At 44.9% G+C, this 17,903-nt stretch overlaps 1 protein-coding gene across 1 annotated transcript; it reads right to left on the bottom strand.

Annotated features, from left to right (window-relative positions):
* Positions 1-1,710: 1,710 nt before the first annotated feature.
* On the bottom strand, positions 1,711-10,608 carry AQP3 (aquaporin 3 (Gill blood group)). The gene is made up of 6 exons (XM_027874276.1): positions 10,320-10,608; positions 5,520-5,646; positions 4,933-5,070; positions 3,953-4,071; positions 3,298-3,515; positions 1,711-3,062 (listed from the first exon to the last, which is right to left on the bottom strand). The coding sequence occupies exons 1-6, from the start codon at positions 10,425-10,427 to the stop codon at positions 2,897-2,899; spliced, it is 876 nt and encodes a 291-aa protein (XP_027730077.1). The 5' UTR covers positions 10,428-10,608; the 3' UTR covers positions 1,711-2,896.
* Between the last annotated feature and the right edge of the window lie 7,295 nt (positions 10,609-17,903).

Genomic DNA, 17,903 nt, shown 5'->3' with positions numbered 1-17,903 from the left:
CTAGTTCAACCCTCTCATTTTACAGGTGAGGAAACTGAGGTTTGGGGTAGAAGGTTCAATCACCCAATTTTCATACCTATTAAGAAATAGACTCAAGATCTGAGTCCGGGTTCTCCATATGGTTCTCACACTTTGGGCTCTTAGAAACCATTTAATAAAACCCCTTTACTTCATGGAGGAGAAACTGGGGCCCAGAGAGGTAGAAAGACTTGCTAAAATTACAGAGGCTGCAAATAGCAGAGTCAGGATTCGCACACAGGCCCTCAGACTATGTGTTGGACACTGTGCTAAGTGTTACAAAAAGATAGTTCCTCTGCCCTCAAAGAGTTTAGATTTGAATGGAGCAGGACCACAGGTAAAATAAGAATAGAGGAGGTTCAGAACAGATATTCCAGATCTAGCTCTCTTTGCCTGAATTTCCCTGAGCTTGCTTCCTCAACTATAAAATATTGATAATTCTAATACTAACCTCAGAGTTATTAGTTGAGCCCTTTGCAAAATTGAAAGCACTATGTAAATGAGGTATCATAGGTACACTATGTTTCTCAGGACTCTACCACTCTGAAGCTCAGACTTTTGGGCTAAACTGCAGCAAACCTGGGAAAAATTAGGCCATTCAACTACAGTAAACAAAGTTTAGGGCAAAGAAAATGTGTATCATGATAGGAAATCCATCGCCCTCAAGAGACCTTGGGTTTCTCAGAGGGTAGGCAGTGAAATGTACAAACTCTGGCCTTGGAGTTCTTATATGATCTGAGTTCGAAGCCTGCCTCACACACTTAATAAGTGTGTGGCCCTGGGCAAGTTACTTAACCTCTCTCATTTATTTATCTTTTCCCTATATAAAAAATGGGAATAGCTATCTCATAAGAGTGATTGAGAGGATCAAACAAATGCAATGTTTTGCAAATTTTAAAACATAAATGCTATTATTATTAGAGCCCTCAGGGCTGGGCAGGTAGGTAGCACAGTTGATAGAGCTCCAGCCCTGGAGTCAGGAAGACTGGAGTCCAAATCTGGCCTCATACTTACTAGCTGTGTGATCCTGGGCAAGTCATTTAATCCTGTTTGCCTCAGTTTTCTCTTCTGTAAAATGAGCTGGAGAAGGAAATAGCAAACCAAGAAAACCCCAAAAGGGGTCATGAAAAGTCAGATAGGGAGACTGAACAATAGGGCTGGGCACCCAAAGATTTTTGGTGAATGTGGGAAACTGACATTTTCATAGCTTTTAAAAGTTTACAAAGTTTACACATATAAACTAATTTGATTATATAGCCACCTATCCATCATATAAATAATCTATCATAGCTTATTTGCACATATTAATTTATTTGGGTAGGTTTGAATTGTTTTTTCTCTACCTACCTCCCCCCACCCTCCTTCCTGTAAGGCAAAAGAGAGGGAGGTACTCAGCTTGAATGTGCTTTACGTGTTACCAGATGAACAGGAGAGGGTGCCAAGTAGGCAGCACGATGGCTAAAGCACCCACCTGAGTCAGGAGGATCTGAATTCAAATCTGGCCTCAGGCCAGTGTGACATGTGACCCTGGCCAGGTCACTTAACCCCAATTGCCTCAAAAACAAACAGATGAACAAGAGTTTAAATCTGGCCTCAGACACTTACTAGCTGTGTGACATGTAACCCTGGGGATGTCACTTAACCCCAGTTATCTCCAAAATATAAACAGATGAAGAGAGAAACTCACAGAAATCAAGTTTTCTGTGTAAATGTCTTTATTTTAAAAAATACAAGAGTGTATTGGGGTGGAGGTATCCACACAGTGAATAAGGAGTATTTGAGGAACAGGCACCCTTATTTGACCCAATCTGGGAATGCCTGGAGGGAATAAGAACACCCAAGAGCAAGGAACAAGTGGCATTGGTTGGGGAAGGAAGGCCCCCAACCCTAGCTGTAACATTTGCCCAAATGAGACATATCCGTGTACTTAGCACCCACCACCTGAGGTCATGGGTGGGAACAAGCAAATGGATTCTGCCTATGTGCAGAGCTCTGAACCTCAAATTATGAGTCTCTCCCCCCAAACACACACATCCCCCCAGGCAAAGTAATGTGTCTTTCGAGAGGTTTTTCTGCTCTCCCTGACTTCCTCCCTTCCCCAAAGTCTAGCAAGATCCTCTGCTTCTGGGTCTCTCCTTTCTAGGACATATACATATGTATCCTCCCCCTTACACACACATTTCGGTTGACACACATCTGTAATCACTAATATACCTACACACACACACACACACACACACACACACACACACTTGGACTTTCCTTTTATTTGCACTGCCTCTCATGTATCTAACATGTCTCCATTTGGAATCTCTTTCATTTGAGCCTCTCCTATATCTGGAATGAATGAATGAATGAATGAATGAATGAATGAATCTGGGACTTTCCCAAGGCTAAAATGCCCTTGTATATCTGTAACTACCTTCACACCTATGCATCTCTCACATATCTGTACCCCTTCACACATCTGCAGAGTTTCTAGCTATTGACTTCCCCTCTCTTTTTTCCTCTGAAGAACCTTCCAAGAACTCAAAGCAATTTATTATTTCCGGCAAATATCCTACTTCAGGTCTGGCAACATCAGGGCAGGGCTTAAATCCAACAACCATTGTAAATCCATACTGACCATGATTCCCAAGGATTCATTAACCCCTAGGGTGGGGAGAGAGGTTTGAGGGGGCTTTTTTTGGTTTAGCATTATTGCTAAACATAGCCCTCAGGAAAGAGTCTCCCAGGGCCAGAGGAACAGGAGGCATGGGGACCAGAGAGGTGGAGGCTATGGCTGCTTTGGGGGTATGTCTCTGGCACAGTTCTATCAGTGTTAGTTCCTAGGGGAAGGAGTGGGGATCCTGGAGGGAGGGAGCTGCAACTCTCCCACTCAGAGCTGTTCGTTGTGTTTCACATGAGCCAGCTTGACATTCTCCTGCTCTGTGGAAGGAGGAAGCTCCAGGTGAAATCCAATCATGAGCTGATAGACAAAAACTCCACAAATGGAACCAAGAAGTGGTGAGACGATGGGGACCCACCACCAGTGTCGACCCGTTCTGGAGAGAAAGAAGAGAGATCTGTGTGAGGCCCCTGGTATAGCCCAGCCACCCCTCCTTACCAAGGCTATAATAAGGTATATATTTCAAGACAACCTAAAGGACTTTGGATGCTGCCCTGATGACATAAGATGGAAAACAGGGAGAGTCCAATGAGGGGAACCAGAGTGAAACCTGGAAGTGGGAGGCAAAGAAGTTGAAACAGGGAGGGAGCAGCAGGGCATCTATTACTTACGTGAAGACCTCAGAACCCCAGCCAGCAATGGCAGTGAAGAGGCGGGGACCAAAATCTCGGGCTGGGTTAACAGCATAACCAGAATTGAAGCCCATGGATGTACCAATGACCAGGACCACAAAACCAACAGTGAAGGCTTCAAGACCTCGGGGAACTGGGTTGTTGTTGGGGTCCACAATAGCCAACACACAGACGATAAGTGATGCTGTGCCAATGAACTAGGATGGAAGAATCCAGAGAAAGTTAATCTTTAAGTCCCCTGATCTCACTGCTCAAGGTGTATACAAATCCCTCTCCACTTTCCCAAGTGTTTCCTTGCCTCTTTGCTTATCCAAAACTTACCTGTCTTTGGAGGTTGAATTCAAGTCCTCCGCCCTCAAGGAAGGAAACATCCTGACTGGTTCTCTCTAAGCTCCCCCAGTACTTGGAATTGGAGCTACAACATCTTCCTCCTTAATCATGTACTACCCTTCTGCATCCTTCATCTCATTTAAGTCTTATTTCCCCAACTACATGAATTTGCTGCAATGCAGATAGTAGCTTCTCCTTCTGTCTCCCTCAACAGGGGCAGATAGTAGTTTCTCCTTCTGTCTCCCACAACAGGGTTAGAGGAGATGCACAGAGAAGCTGAGAACCTCACTCCAAAGCATCTTACCTGGTCAAAGAAGCCATTGACCATGTCCAAGTGGCCAGAAGGGTAGGTGGCAAAGATGCCGGCAGTGCCATTGGGGCCGGAGACAAAAAGTTCGTTACCAGCAAAAGCCCAAATTGCATCTGAAGAAACATCACATGAAAGATCAGAACGGATGAGAGTGGAACCCCACAGCCTCCCCTTACACAGGGAGAGTGGGGCAGGGAAAACAGGATTTTTCCAAAGGCAAATTAAATGTAAGAATCTCATCTCCTTTCCCCTCCCCCTTACATCACAGCTCATTGAGAAGCCACACATGCAATTTCTGGGGACTTAAAAGGATCATAGATATGGAGCCGGAAGGAAATTCAGGAGTCATCTAGTCAGGCCCTTTCATTTTACAGATGAAGAAAATGAAGTCCAAGGTTACATAGTATCCAGATCTTCTGACTTCACAGTCAGTATCCTTTCCCCTATATTATCCCCTTTACCCTTTTCCTCTGAGCTCATGCTACCTTCTGAGTTCCGGAAAGTTGAGAGGTGGGGAGAAGCTGTTAGATTTCCCAGATATGTATGGTGTATGCTACCCAGGAAGGTAGAGAATTTATATGTTGCTCCATGAAGGCGACATAAAACAACCAAAAAATAATTACCTTATTACATCAGATGGGGGGGTGGGGAGGGTCGGTGTTGAGTAACGAATCTCTTCGTGTTACCCAACTTGTTTATCCCTCCCCTCCATGACCCCTCCCTTTGTTCCCCTCATGGGGGGCCCCAGTGAGTCATGTACTCAGGTGGCTGCAGGGTGGGGCAGCCCTTCTGTCAGTACCTGGCCACTTTGATAGCAGGATAAGTCAGTGATTGAGGATTGGGGGAATGGAGGAAGAGGAGGAAGGGAAAGGAGTAGAAGGGGAAAGTGACAAAGTAAGGGGGGGGGGGGATCGGTATGGGAAATACAACCCTAGAATAGGGGAGAAGAGTTCAGAATCCTTGTAGATCCTCACCATAGTACAGCCCAAAGATAATCCCAGCCCCTAGGAAGGCCCCCACTGTCTGGGCTAGTGCATAGATGGGCAGCTTGATCCAGGGCTCCCTCGCCAGGAAGCACATAGCAAAGGTCACAGCTGGATTCAGGTGGGCCCCTGGATAGAGAGAAGACACAATTCAGACATAGCTATGGGGGATAAAACAGAAGAAGAGGAGCTAGGTGTTTAATATCTTATCCTTAGTTAAGATCCTGAGGCTTAGCTTACCCCCAGGAGAATAGAACCAACAGATCAAAATTGCAAAGAGGCAGATTTCAACTCAATATAAGGAAGACTATATTGTATAAATGGAATGGGATGCCTTGCAGAGAGTTGACTTTCTGTCATTGAAAATGTTCAAGTAGAGTCAGGAAAACCACTTTTCAGAGATGCTATGGAGAGATCTTCCACATGGGGTGGGAAGTTTCAATTCTAGGTTTCTAAGATACAAGACAGAATCCCTTCACTCTGGGGAAAGGGCCCACAGGTCAAGGTGTTTCCAGTGTCTAAATGAGGCATTCCAGAGGTCAAGTAAGGAAGAGGACATTAAGGGGGAGGGGACATACCAGATATTTGGCCAGCAATAAGGATACCAAGTGTGACTGCAAAGCCAAAAGCCAGGTTGATGGTAAGAAAGCCACCGTGGGTCCCTCTGCTCAGCACAACCTGGGCCACAGAGCCACAGCCAAACATCTGTGATAGAGAAATATGGGGTGAGATTGAGGATTGCTAATATGGCATAGGGGCTTCTTGTCCATGCCTCCATAATAAATACCCATGTATGCTCACACATACATAACCCCCATTATGAAGCCAATCTAGCCAATTTCCTTTCTGCTGCCAGTGGAGACATCCCTCCTACAAAATAACATAGTGTAGCCTGAAAAAAGTCATCTGATAAGCTAAGGGCAGTATAAAGAGCACTGAACTCGGAATCATGAGACTGTGTTTATAGTTATGGTTCAATCACTGTGTGATCTTGGGACCATCCTTTAACCTTCTGAAGTTTCAATTTCCTTATTAGTAAATTGGGAGTATAGGTACTTCCCTATCAAATTCATAAGATTATATGAATGATTACAGGAGTATGTGGAAAATGATCTGAAAACTGGAAAGCTTTATACGAATTTGAGGGATTACAATTATTTTGTTCCAAGGTTCCTCTATACAAGGATATTATATCCTTCAGCTCTAATGATCTCTGATGATGAGTATGTTAGGGCCTCCCACCCCAGAAAATCGCCTTCAAGATCCTGAAAACCTCCATGCCTCCTTTTTTCCCACTCACGTTTCTTCCCATGACAAGACCCAGTCATCTTCAAAACTGGTATCAAGGGATAGAAATAGTCTACCTATAAACATCTAATTTGGAGTCTTTCCTCTTTATCCTCTTCTCATTGCCCCTCCATCTCCAACCTAATTACAACATGCGGAATCAAGATGCCCAAGGGACAAAACTAAATTGGAGTCATCCATACACATTGCTTCCTCTAATGAGACAGACAAGAAGATTGGGGAAAGACCAGGACAGTGTGCTAGTCCAGGGTTAGGATTTCTAGGTCTTATCCAACTAGAAGACTATAAATTTCAGGGCAGTTAGGCATATGCATTGGTGGAAGGAGTTTCATTACAGGGAGTTCTCTACAGTCATTAAATTACAGGTCTGGAACAACAAAAATCCTCTCCACAACAAATATGCAAACTCCAGACCTCAGTTGCAGGCAAAAGGCAGTCATATAATATCCTTAAAGTAAAATCCCCGACAATCACTCCCATCTCGCCCCCCCAGACACGCACACACACGTGCGCGCACCCTGACAAATCCTGGTTAACTTCTTTTCCTTCTGTAAGTTTCTACAAGCCTTATGTTTAATGCCACTCATTAGGCACTGAATTCCTTCAGCCTTTCAACTTCTTATACTGCCATCTTGAGCTGGCATTTAAGCCTGATTTTATTGTTTAATTTGTTTCTCCGCTCCTCTCCCCCTCCCCCACTCTGGGAGTACAGCTCAAGGCTGAGCACCGGGAGGATAAGTGGGGAGGAGGTGTGGTGTGTGGGAAAATGGATAAATGTTTACTTGATTGGAACCCTTGCCCCACTGAGGTGTGAAGAGTCTTAATTAATCCCTCTCTGAGAGAAGGAAAAAGAGGGTTAAGATGTGGTTTCAAATGATATTTTTTAAAGTAGTGTGGGTAAAGGAGAGAGGGGTAAAGGAAGACAGGAAAGGGACAAAAACACATGGAAAATCTTCAATGCAACTGAATTTAACAAATATTTTCAGAACCTGAAGAGAAGTGAAGGGAGATAGGAGGAGGGGAGATAGGGGAGGAAGGGAGATGCAGGGGATGGAAATAGGGGAGAAATCCAAAGACAGTCAGAAAGACTATCTACAAGGGGAGGTGCCACCAAAGTATCAAGGAATTTCACCCCAGCTGAATAAAAATTGGTAAGTAGGTAAAGTCCAAAGGTATGAAATGACAGAAAAAGAGCAAAGAACAAAAGTTGGGCAAAGCATCAGGGGAAAGTATTGCCTAGCCCTGGGGCACTATGCTTTGGCCTAGCCCAGGACCCAGCCTCCACTCCACTCTCTGCCAATTGTTTGGGGTGCTGGCCCAGTTCCAGAGGTCAGGGAATAGGGAGGGGATGGCTAGGAGCCAGTTCAGCAGGAGTCTCCTCCTGGCTAATTTTCCTCTTCCTCACCCTGGAGGTCATCTTAGCCCATCTCCCTGTCTCCCTCTACTGGCCCCTTCTCCCTCTCTCCACTTGACAGATGGGGTTGGGGGTCTGTCCAGTTCTCAGCAACACTCTTCCTGCCCCTCTTTGTGAAAAAGGGATTGCTTTCTCTCTTCTGGACTTCTAACCTCACTAAATCTCTCTAGATTTCCCCCACTCAGATGAACCATCAAAGACTTTCAAACCTCCATGACCCTTTACCCTAACCCACTGAGGGTTACCCCTGCCCCATCATCCTATCCTCTGGGCTCTTGAGTCATCCCTGTCCCCTCTTTCCAAAACAAAGTTCCTCCCCACCTGGTCATCAAGCTCATTCAGCTTTCACTGGCACACCAACACCCACACCCACATGCCCAAATACACTTGAAAGGCACCTCCACAAACATCACACCCCAATCCTCCCAGCTAGTATGCACTGAGATTATTCCTCTAATCCCTTGGTGGGATAGGCAGACTACTCTCTCATGCCAAGGATCTTTAATGATCCCTGCACAGTTTCTTCTCATTTCACAATGGAAGAGCAGAACACCTGAGGTTCAAAGAGAGGATGGGGCTGCCTTCAAAAATAAGAGAGCCAACCCCACTTCCACCTAAATCTTAGAAATGCCTTTTTGCAGACTAATGTAGAAATGTTTAAGACAATTGTACATTTATAGCCTATAGCAGATTGCATGCTATCTTGGGGGGGGGGGATTTAGAACTCAAAATCTTATAAAAGTTAATGTTAAAAAACTAAAAATAAATATATAAATTTTTTTTAAAAAAATGCTTGTTTTGAAGGCAGAAGTGGGGGGGAGGGGAATGATCCCATGGAGTTGTTAGAAATGCACTCTCAGGACCACTGAGCTGTACTCCCAACCCTGTCTTCTCTAATGTCTCAATGCATGTATACATGGGAGGGGGAGAAGGGTGGAGAGGGAAAAGACACTGGAACCTAGTTTTGTCCCCAAACTCCACCTGAAAGCCCTGCCCTTCTCTCTTGCCAAGAAATAGAACTGTCTTGCTCAGACACAGTTATGTAGAGACAAAGATGATACAAAGACCCACCTCTGTCCTCCAAATCCCACCCTACAGTCCTGGCCTCCTCTTCTGCCAATTAGTGGCACTATCTTGCCTGGGTATAGCTACCTGCAAACGTGAGAGATGCAGATGTCTCCAGATGGCTGGTAGAGCCTTGCCAGTCTCCATTGGGCAAAGGGGGTAGCGGCAAAGTGCATTCTTTCCTTGTCTCCCTCTCTTTCCAAAACAAGGGTTATATCTTGAAGTTCAGGGCTCTGCATTTTAATTGGTCAGGTCTCCCCATATCTATATACCCCTTCCTAACTGCCTCCAGCACACTGATCGCTGGACTTCTTCACCTGTCAGAGAACCTAGGGCAATAGGTAAGGAGACACTCCCCATTCCATACACACATGCGAACACACACCCCGGTTCAGCTTCATCCTGACCTAGCCTCTAACCCCTGCCCTGCTCCATCCGTATTCACTCCAACTTCCATATTCCACCACCCCTCTCCAGCCCTTCTATTCTATTTTGGCGGCAGTCTGCACAGAGCACTTAACTCAGTGCAAGGCAATGAAGAGCCGTAACTGGAAAGAGGGATAACCAGAAGTATACAACAAAAACAAGGTAACTAAAAATAAATGTAACTGAGTAACTTAAGTATAATTAAGAGCAAATATAACCAAAAGTAACACAGTAGAAATCAAGAATAACTGGCTACCATGGACTAGGATAAGAATAAGCAAGAGTCGCTCAGGAATGATAGCGGAAGAAAGTAAAGGCAATAGAAGTTACCAAGAGCAACCACGAGTAAAGTGAAGGTAATTTCATTTTTCTCTCCACAAGATGATTACAGATCTATAGGTGGTAGGGACCACAGAATCTAGTCCATCTTCCTCTTTTAACACTTAGGAAATTGAGGCAAAGGGAGGTTATGTGACTTGCCCAAGGTCACAGAGATGAGTGAGACAGAACTCAAACCTGAGGTGTTCTGAGTCCTCAGTCACTCCCCTTCCCAGATGGGCAAATTTAAGAAGTCATCGCCCTCCTATCTACAAGGACCCAGCCCAGGCCAACATCTTCCCACAGCACAAGACAGTCATCCCAAGGTACTTGAGACAAATTCCTTCAAGTAACCCTAAGCCCCTACTGACCCCAGATCTCAATATCTTTTATTCGGAGTAACTTTTGGACTTTTCTAGGTTTAATTATTCATTAGGGACCAGACGATGTTGTCTTAATAATCCTCAACTAGCCGTCTCAACCCCATTTCTTCCTGGCAAAAGTAGGACCCTTTGCCCTTCCCGTCTTCAAGCTGGTTAGAACCAGGATTTCAGGAGATGAGGAGTCGGGTGGAAAGTTTGGGAGTTCAAGGACTCAAGGGGGGCCCTTAGCACTGCCCTGTAGCATGGGCGCTGTCATTTTGGCCCCTGATGGAGCTGGTGCTAATGGAAAGTCTGTCCGGTTGTTGGCGGATGGACTTTGAAAGAACAGAGACGTAATTGAAGGGACTAGCTGGGATCTGGGGAATGAAGGTAAAGAATTTTCATCGAAAGGAAACTGTCTCCCTCGACCAGAGCCCCGTGCTTCCTCCAGTCCTCCTGATCTCCTGTCCCTTTTCCTCTCTTACCACCAGTATGAGCGTCCCGAGGCATTCAGCGAGAGCCTGGCGCAGCAGCCGGTACCGGACCCGCAGCAGCTCCCCGCAGCGCGACACTAGTTCCTTCTGACGGCCCATGGTTCGGAGTGGGGACGCAATACCGTGGGGCAAGAACTCGAGGGTAAGAGTGAGAGAGTGTATGGGAGCTCTGTATTGGGAACGCCGAAGCTGCAGGTGTCAGAGCAGAGCGCGCAAATGAATAGAGGACAGAAGAGGACAGGAGCGCACCGTCCGCTACCGCGCTGCGGGGCCCTTGCAGGGACCCTGCTTTATAAGCAGGCTCTGCTTCCCCGGCCGCTGCTCGTCCCGCCCCCCACCGCACCCCGCCCCGCCCGCCTGCCTCCCCTCCCGCCCACCCAGAGCCTCCGGCTCGTAAAGGCGGAGAGGGGCGCGCCGGTCATGGGCTTCCTGGGGAGGAACGAGTTTGACAAACTGCGCAACGCCCCCAACTCTTTGACAACTTTTTCTCTCCCAGAAAATTTCCCAAGCAGCTTTAGGATGTGGCCCACCTACCCTGGAACTGAAATGGGAGAATAAGATCCCTATTCCAAGGTCTCCCGCGCTTTCCGCTCCCCTTTCGCCCTTTTCCTTTTAGGTAACCGGCGTTTAGGGTTTTGGAGAGAAGTGAAGCCTGTTCTTTTTAGCGACTGAGAGGAGGAACAGTGACCGAAGCAGCAGCCGCTGAGTCCCGCTTCTCCACACCGCCCCTGTCCCCATCTTCCCCAGTCCCCTATCCCTGTTCCTTAGAAGCAAATCTTTCTCCAGTCAGTCAACAAGGATTTATTAAGTGCTACGCTAATACAAAGAAAAGTAAAACCATGGTTCCGGCTCTCCGGCAGCTCATATTCTAACGGGGAAAACAACATGTTAACTAACAACTATGTATGTACAAGATATGTAGGGTAGATGGGAAGTAATTTCAAAGGGAAGGCTCTTTCTGTGGGGAGGGAGAAGGGGGAGGTGGAGAGCGGGGTGGAATAGGAGGATCACGAAAGGTTTCCTGAAAGGTGGTATTTGAACCGAGGATTGAAAGCAACCAGGAAAGCCAGTAGTCAGAGGTGAAGAGTGAGAGCCTGGGAGGAAAGGCTCCAGAGTCGGGAAGTAGGGTGTAGTGTGTGAGAAAGGGCAAGAAGGCCCGTGGTGTTGGATTGGAAGGGAGTAAAGTCTTCTGAACCTCATTTTTCTCATCTGTAAAACGAGGGGGTTAGACTAGATGCCTCCAGATCTAAGTCTCGGATACTACGTTTTTCATCTGAACAATCACGTGTTCTAAACGTGCAACACGTGTAGATCACATGTGCTGTGTGTATTGTATGCTGTGTATGACTGTATGTTCTGTATGGTCATGTGCCCTTGAGCTCTATGTTCTCCCTCCTCAAATTCGTCTCCTACTTTTCCCGGCTTCCTTCAGATGGCTTAAATCCTACCTTCTGCAGCAGACCTCTCCCTCTCTCCCCATCTCGGCCCCCACAACCTTCCCTTCAGAGATTCCTTTCTATGCACTCTGTGTATATTTTCTATGTATCTAGTTATTTACATGTTTCTCCTCTCGTGGAGACTATGATCTCCATGAGAGCAGGGACTGTTTTTGCCTTTCATTGTATCCCCAGCACTCTTAATAAATGCTCGTTGCCAGACGGTTCTGCATGACAGGGCAGAGCTAGGATCAGCTGCTAGAAGTTCACAGTATCATAACTAAAAGGAATCTCAGGGCTTATCTAGTCCGTTTTACAGTCAAGGATACAGACTCTGAGAGATGACCTGATCTGCTCAGTGTCACATGAGTATTAAGTAGCAGAGTCAGAATTTGAACCTAAGTCCTCTGACTTCAAATCCAGCATTCTTTCACTGCTGAGAGAGAAGTTGAAACTTCCAAATTTAGGGTATTACACTTCTCCTAGAAGCTCTTCCTAGTGACCCACTCCCAAGGGTGAACAGGCACCCAGGCAAAGAAGCAGATTTCTGCTTCATATAGGGAAAGACTTGGTAATGATTAGTACTGTCCAAAAAAATTAAATAAGCTTCAGCCAGAGGTAGAGAGTTCCTGATTACTGGGGGTGGGGTGAGGGGTCTTGGAATGGAAGTTAAAGGGACACTTATAAGATATGTTGTAAAAAAGATTCCTATTCTCTGAGTTCCCTTCTGTGCATGAGTGAGATTCTTTGGTTCTATGATTCTGTAATTTATATATTGCATCTTACATGTTCTGTATGACTATGTTTGTGTATATTGTACATTTTGTGCCCAAAATGCTAAGAGAACAAGAAGGCTCCAAGCATGGCCAGAGGTGCCCAGTCCCCTGCCCACCCGGCAGAAGTTGCCATTGGAACCTGATTAAAATGTACAGTTATCCTTTCCACATCAAGACCTTCTCCATCAGGATCTGGTATGAAGGAAGGGCCAAAGTATTTTACATGGATTTTCCAGATCAAGGGGGTGCCTTACCCTTAGCCCCTGTGATGTGAAAGGGATAACTGTAATTGGGGAATATTTAACAAAATAAGTAAAAAATACCATAAATATAAATAATATTACATTTTTTAAACTAACTCAAAATGCAGTCTGTAGGGATCCTTATGTATGGATTAGTGACTCCTATTTCTTTTTTTTCTTTTTTTATTAATTAATTTATTTTGATTTATCAACAATCACTTCCATATGCTTTTGAGGTTAAAATTTTTCTCCCCCTTCCTCCCCAAGAGGGTGCACAATCTGATATAGGTTATATATATATATATGTATATATATATATATATACATTCTTATTAAACATTTTCAGATTAGTGATCTTTTTTTTAGCCCTCATTTCTTTCTTTTTTAGGCAATTGGGGTTAAGTGACTTGCCCAGGGTCACACAGCTAGTAGGTGTCAAGTGTTTGGTCTGAGGCTAGATTTGAACTCAGGTCCATCCTGACTTCAGGGCTGGTGCTCTATCCAGTGCATCACCTAGCTGCCCCAGTGACTCCTCTTTCTATTTGAGTTTGACAACACCGCTCTGGATGATTTGTGTGAAAACATGAGCAAGAATTGTATTGGAGGAGGTGCACAAGGGTTCTGATTTCTATGGGGAGAGGAAGTCCCCATATGGATAAGACCATAGATCTGTTAAAGTTTCCAAGCAAGTATGTTCTATGTGACAGTATCTAGGCATGCTAATAAGCCATATGGTACACATTGTACCTATTCACATGTACTTCCCACTCACCCCAGATCTACCCAGGGGCCAGTATCCTAATATGGAAGTAGGACCTATTGTTCCAAAAAGTTGGGCCTCTTTCCAGTTGAGTTTTCACCCTGTTCCTTGGGAACTGATTGATTACTCCTTTAAAGCAAGTAGTCTTAACTTCAGGTTAATTATCTTTAAAGAATATGTATTTTGATAACTATATTTCAATATAATTGGTTTCCTTCATAATCCTATGTATTTTATTTTATTTTATGCGCTTAAAAACATTATTATTCTAAGAAGGTTTCACCAGACCACCAAAGGGGTCCATGACACATACAAAAAGTTAAAAACCCCTGCTTTAAAGGATTAGAGAAATTTTGCTTGCGATTGGGGTCATTGATCTTAGCCAGATTTTGAATTGTCAATAAGAGAAGGAAAGGGGAGCCCTGGAACCTTCTAAGGAAAAGGACCCACCCAACCACCCACAGCAACTGACACACAATTTCATAAATGGGAAACTGAGCCACAGCATAGGTCCCAGATGAGTCACAGACCTGTCATAATGGTGATCCAGGAATACAGTTACCCCACATGCCTCTGGGATCAAAGGTCAAGGAAAGAAATGCTTCTGCCCCTACCACCTAGGAACCCTAATTAGAGACCCTGGCAGTAATTTGAGGGAACTTGCAGGGTCAGATAGAGCTGCGTCCAAAGTCTAGGGTGAGGGAGGGAATATCTGGTTCCAAGGATGGCTTAGGAAGCAAGACTGAAAGTTCATAGGTAAAGTTAACTGGGTATGATGCCCAAGTGGCTATCGGAAGGCCAGAGCCAGTGAAAATACAAAAACACGGGCAAACACAATCATACACACAGATACAGCAATACAGAATGTCATACACAAACTCAAACACATTCAAACTGATACATAGTCATACAGGCTTACGGATAGACCCATCAAAAACAAACAAAAACAACCACTGAAAAAGAAAAAGAAAAAGCCTTTGCACACACATATTACTTTTTCTTCAAGACAAAAATCCCTTCTGGCCCTGGGGGACCAGCTCTCCTGGAGACAAACAAGTTCTCCCCCTCCCTCCACACTTCCTACCCCTACCCCACCAAGGGTTGTCATTATGAATCACAGACAAGTTACCAGCACCACCCGTCTCTTCTTGACGGGTCTGAGCTGGTGACTCAAAATTAGGAATACTAGTTAGGACAGAATCTTGAACACAGAATTATAGATAGAGCTCAGCATCATAAAATGAAAAAAAGGTTGGAACCAAGAAACAAGGAAACAGAGTACTTTCAAGTTGAATGGGACCCTGGAGGTCAAGTGGGTCAAAGACATCCACATCTGCTCAATATGTTGCCTTTAGGTGGTCAGAAATCCATATATGTGTGAATTTTTTTATATACAGTTTTCTACATAATTACTGACTGATAAAAGCCTGCTAACAGATACATTGTCTTATTCTTGATTCTTACTATTTCAGGAGTGTTTTTTAAGTGTTTCTAAAAATATCAGATCCACATCTCAGTGTCAGGTGGGCCGAGTTTGATATAGTGGCTGGGGGTTGGATACTCAGAATCTAGTTCAACCCCCCAATTTTACAAATAAGGAAAATAAAGTGCCAAGAAGAGAAGTGACCACCCCCTAACTGATTTGTGGTAGACCTGGGGCTAAAATATAAAACTAATTCCCCAGAACTATCAACCACTATGTTCTCCCAGCACCTGCCTGCTCCCAGAGCCAGGATTCTAGGAGTTCATAAAAGAGGAGGGAGAGAGGAGCAGCTAGATGGCACAGTGGATAGAGTACCAGCCCTGGAGTCAGGAGGACCTGAGTTTAAATATGGCCTCAGACACTTACTAGCTGTGTCACCCTGGGCAAGTCACTTAACCCCAATTGGCTCAAAAAAAAAAAAGGAGAGAGAAAGTCTGGGGGTCCTATGCCACATGGGAATAAATGCCTTCTTATCCTAAGCCTGGGAGTCTGTCACTTTTAAGGAGATGCAACCATCTTTGCTCTGCCAAAGTTTTATTTCCCTGATATCTTATCTTATCCCTCACTCCTCACCTCCTCTCATCCAGGTTGTCTGCTCTAGAGGCTAAAGTAGATTCATAGAACCATGGCTGATTGTGGTCCTTTGTTCTCAAAGAGGACCAAAATGACATCACCACGCTAGAGTCAAGGTACAGCATGTCTAACAGTGGCTGATCAGACCAATATGAGCTCGGAATGTTCTACCCCAGGTCAGACACAAATAGTTCATGTGAACATTTGGGGTGGATTCTCTAAATTTGCACATCTTGCATTTCTTTTGATCTACGTCAATTCTGCTTTGCTCATGGAGCACAGCACCTTCTCTGATGCTGAGTGGTCCTGTGCCAGTGTCTCCCATGTCACACAATCAATTCCAGAGTTCTTAAGAGAGACCTTGAGAGTGTCTTTGTATTGCTTCTTTTGACCACCATGTGAATGCTTGCCCTGTGTGAGTTCTCCATAAAATATGGCATCTCATATCTGAAAGATGCTTTATAGGTCACAGAGTCTGACCCTCTTATTTTACAGATGAGGAAACTGAGACCCAGGGGGATGCTGTGTTTTGTTCCATGTCACATAGCCAGTTAAGGGGCAGAGCCAGGGCTAGAATGCAGGTAACTCCTAGCCCAGTATTTTTTCCCATTATACCATGCTGCCTAAATTCCCAATGTTATTAACTCCCCTCTCCCCTTTGCAAAGATCCAGAGGTGGGGAATCTGTGGCCTGGAAGCCACATATGGCCTTATAGGTCCTCCAGTGCAGCCCTTCGACTGAGTCCAAGTTTTTTTTTTTGTTTGTTTTGTTTTTTAGGCAATTGGGGTTAAGTGACTTGCCCAGGGTCACACAGCTAGTAAGTGTCAAGTGTTTGGTCTGATGCCGGATTTGAGCTCAGCTACTCCTAACTTCAGGGCTGGTGCTCTATCGACTGCACCACCTAGCTGCCCCCGAGTCCAAGTTTTACAGAACAAATCTTTTTATTAAAGGGGGTTTGTTCTGTGAAGTTTGGATTCAGTCAAAGGGCTGCGCTTGAGGACCTAGAGGGCCACATGTGACTTGGAGACCAGAGATTCCCCACCCCTGAGTCAAACTCCATATCCCCTCAGAATGCCTTCATCATTTGCACTTTCAAACAGACACAAACTCTCTGCAGGGAACCCCAGGAACTGGGCAGGTCAGTGTTTAGAGATAGGTGCCGCACTTGCTATGGTCAAAAGCAGGCTTGGAGGGAGTGGGAAAGGTCAAGGGTTGTCTCAACATAATGAAGAGGGAAACTGATTCTAGCATACCTTCCCCTTCCCCTGACCTAGATTCTGCCTGAATATTGCTTTATGTTACGAGGGGGTAGTGTTAAGAGGAGCAGCTCTCTTCCCAGGATATATATGGTGTGATCACACACACCAAATGTCTTTCTACTTGTGCACACATACAAGTACATGCATGTATACTTACACATTCATATATGTGCCAACACCAGACCCCAAATGTACATGCTGAGGATACAAACATGTTCTAAACTCAATCCAACTCAGTTCATTTCAGCAGCATCTCTTAAACTTGGACTGTGTGCTAGGCATTGGAGGAAACACAAAGACAAAAATGAAGCCATCCCTGTTCTTGAGCTTACATTTTACTAGGGGGTTGGGGGCTTGGGAGGATGGGGGAGCAGGACTCACACATACAGACATACACGTGTGTACCCTCAATCTGGAGCTCCCAAATGCCTTCAGGATAAAATACAAACTCTTCTCTGCTATTTAAAACCCTTTACAAATTGGCTTACCCACTGTTCCCCACATATGATGTTTCATCTTCCAACTTTATGCTTTCATACAGGCTTCCTTCAAGGCTCAGTTCCAAGGTCATCTCCTGTAAGAGACCTGTCCTAATCTCCTCATTCCTCCCTGGGCAATGCCCTCCCATCTTTAAATTACTTTCTATCTATTTTGTATGTATTTTGTATTTATTTATTTGTGTTCATATCATTACCCCCCTCCCCAGGCAAAATGCAACTCCTTTAGGGGAACAATTCTTTCTTTTGTTCTTTCTTTTTCTTCCTTCCTTCCTTTTTCTTTTTCTTCTTTCCTTCCATCCTCCCTTTCTTTCTCTACCTTCATTTTTTCCTTTCTTCCTTCCTTTCATTTCTTTCTTCCTTCCTTTCTTTTCCTTCCTTCATTTTTTCTTCCTTCTTTTCTTTCTCTTTCTTTCTTCCTCCCTCCTTTCTTTCCTTCTTTCTCTCTTCCTTTTTTCCTTCCTTCTTCCCTTCCCTCCTTTCTGTCTCAGCATCTCTAGCCCCTAGCACAGTGCCTGGCACAGAGTAGGCAGTGAATAAACGTTTATT

This window comes from Vombatus ursinus, unplaced genomic scaffold (assembly GCF_900497805.2).
Source record: "Vombatus ursinus unplaced genomic scaffold, bare-nosed wombat genome assembly UNPS02014807.1, whole genome shotgun sequence".
Classification (NCBI taxonomy): Eukaryota; Metazoa; Chordata; class Mammalia; order Diprotodontia; family Vombatidae; genus Vombatus; species Vombatus ursinus.
Note: the sequence above shows the minus strand (reverse complement) of the source record. Positions and strands in the feature narration are given on the sequence as shown.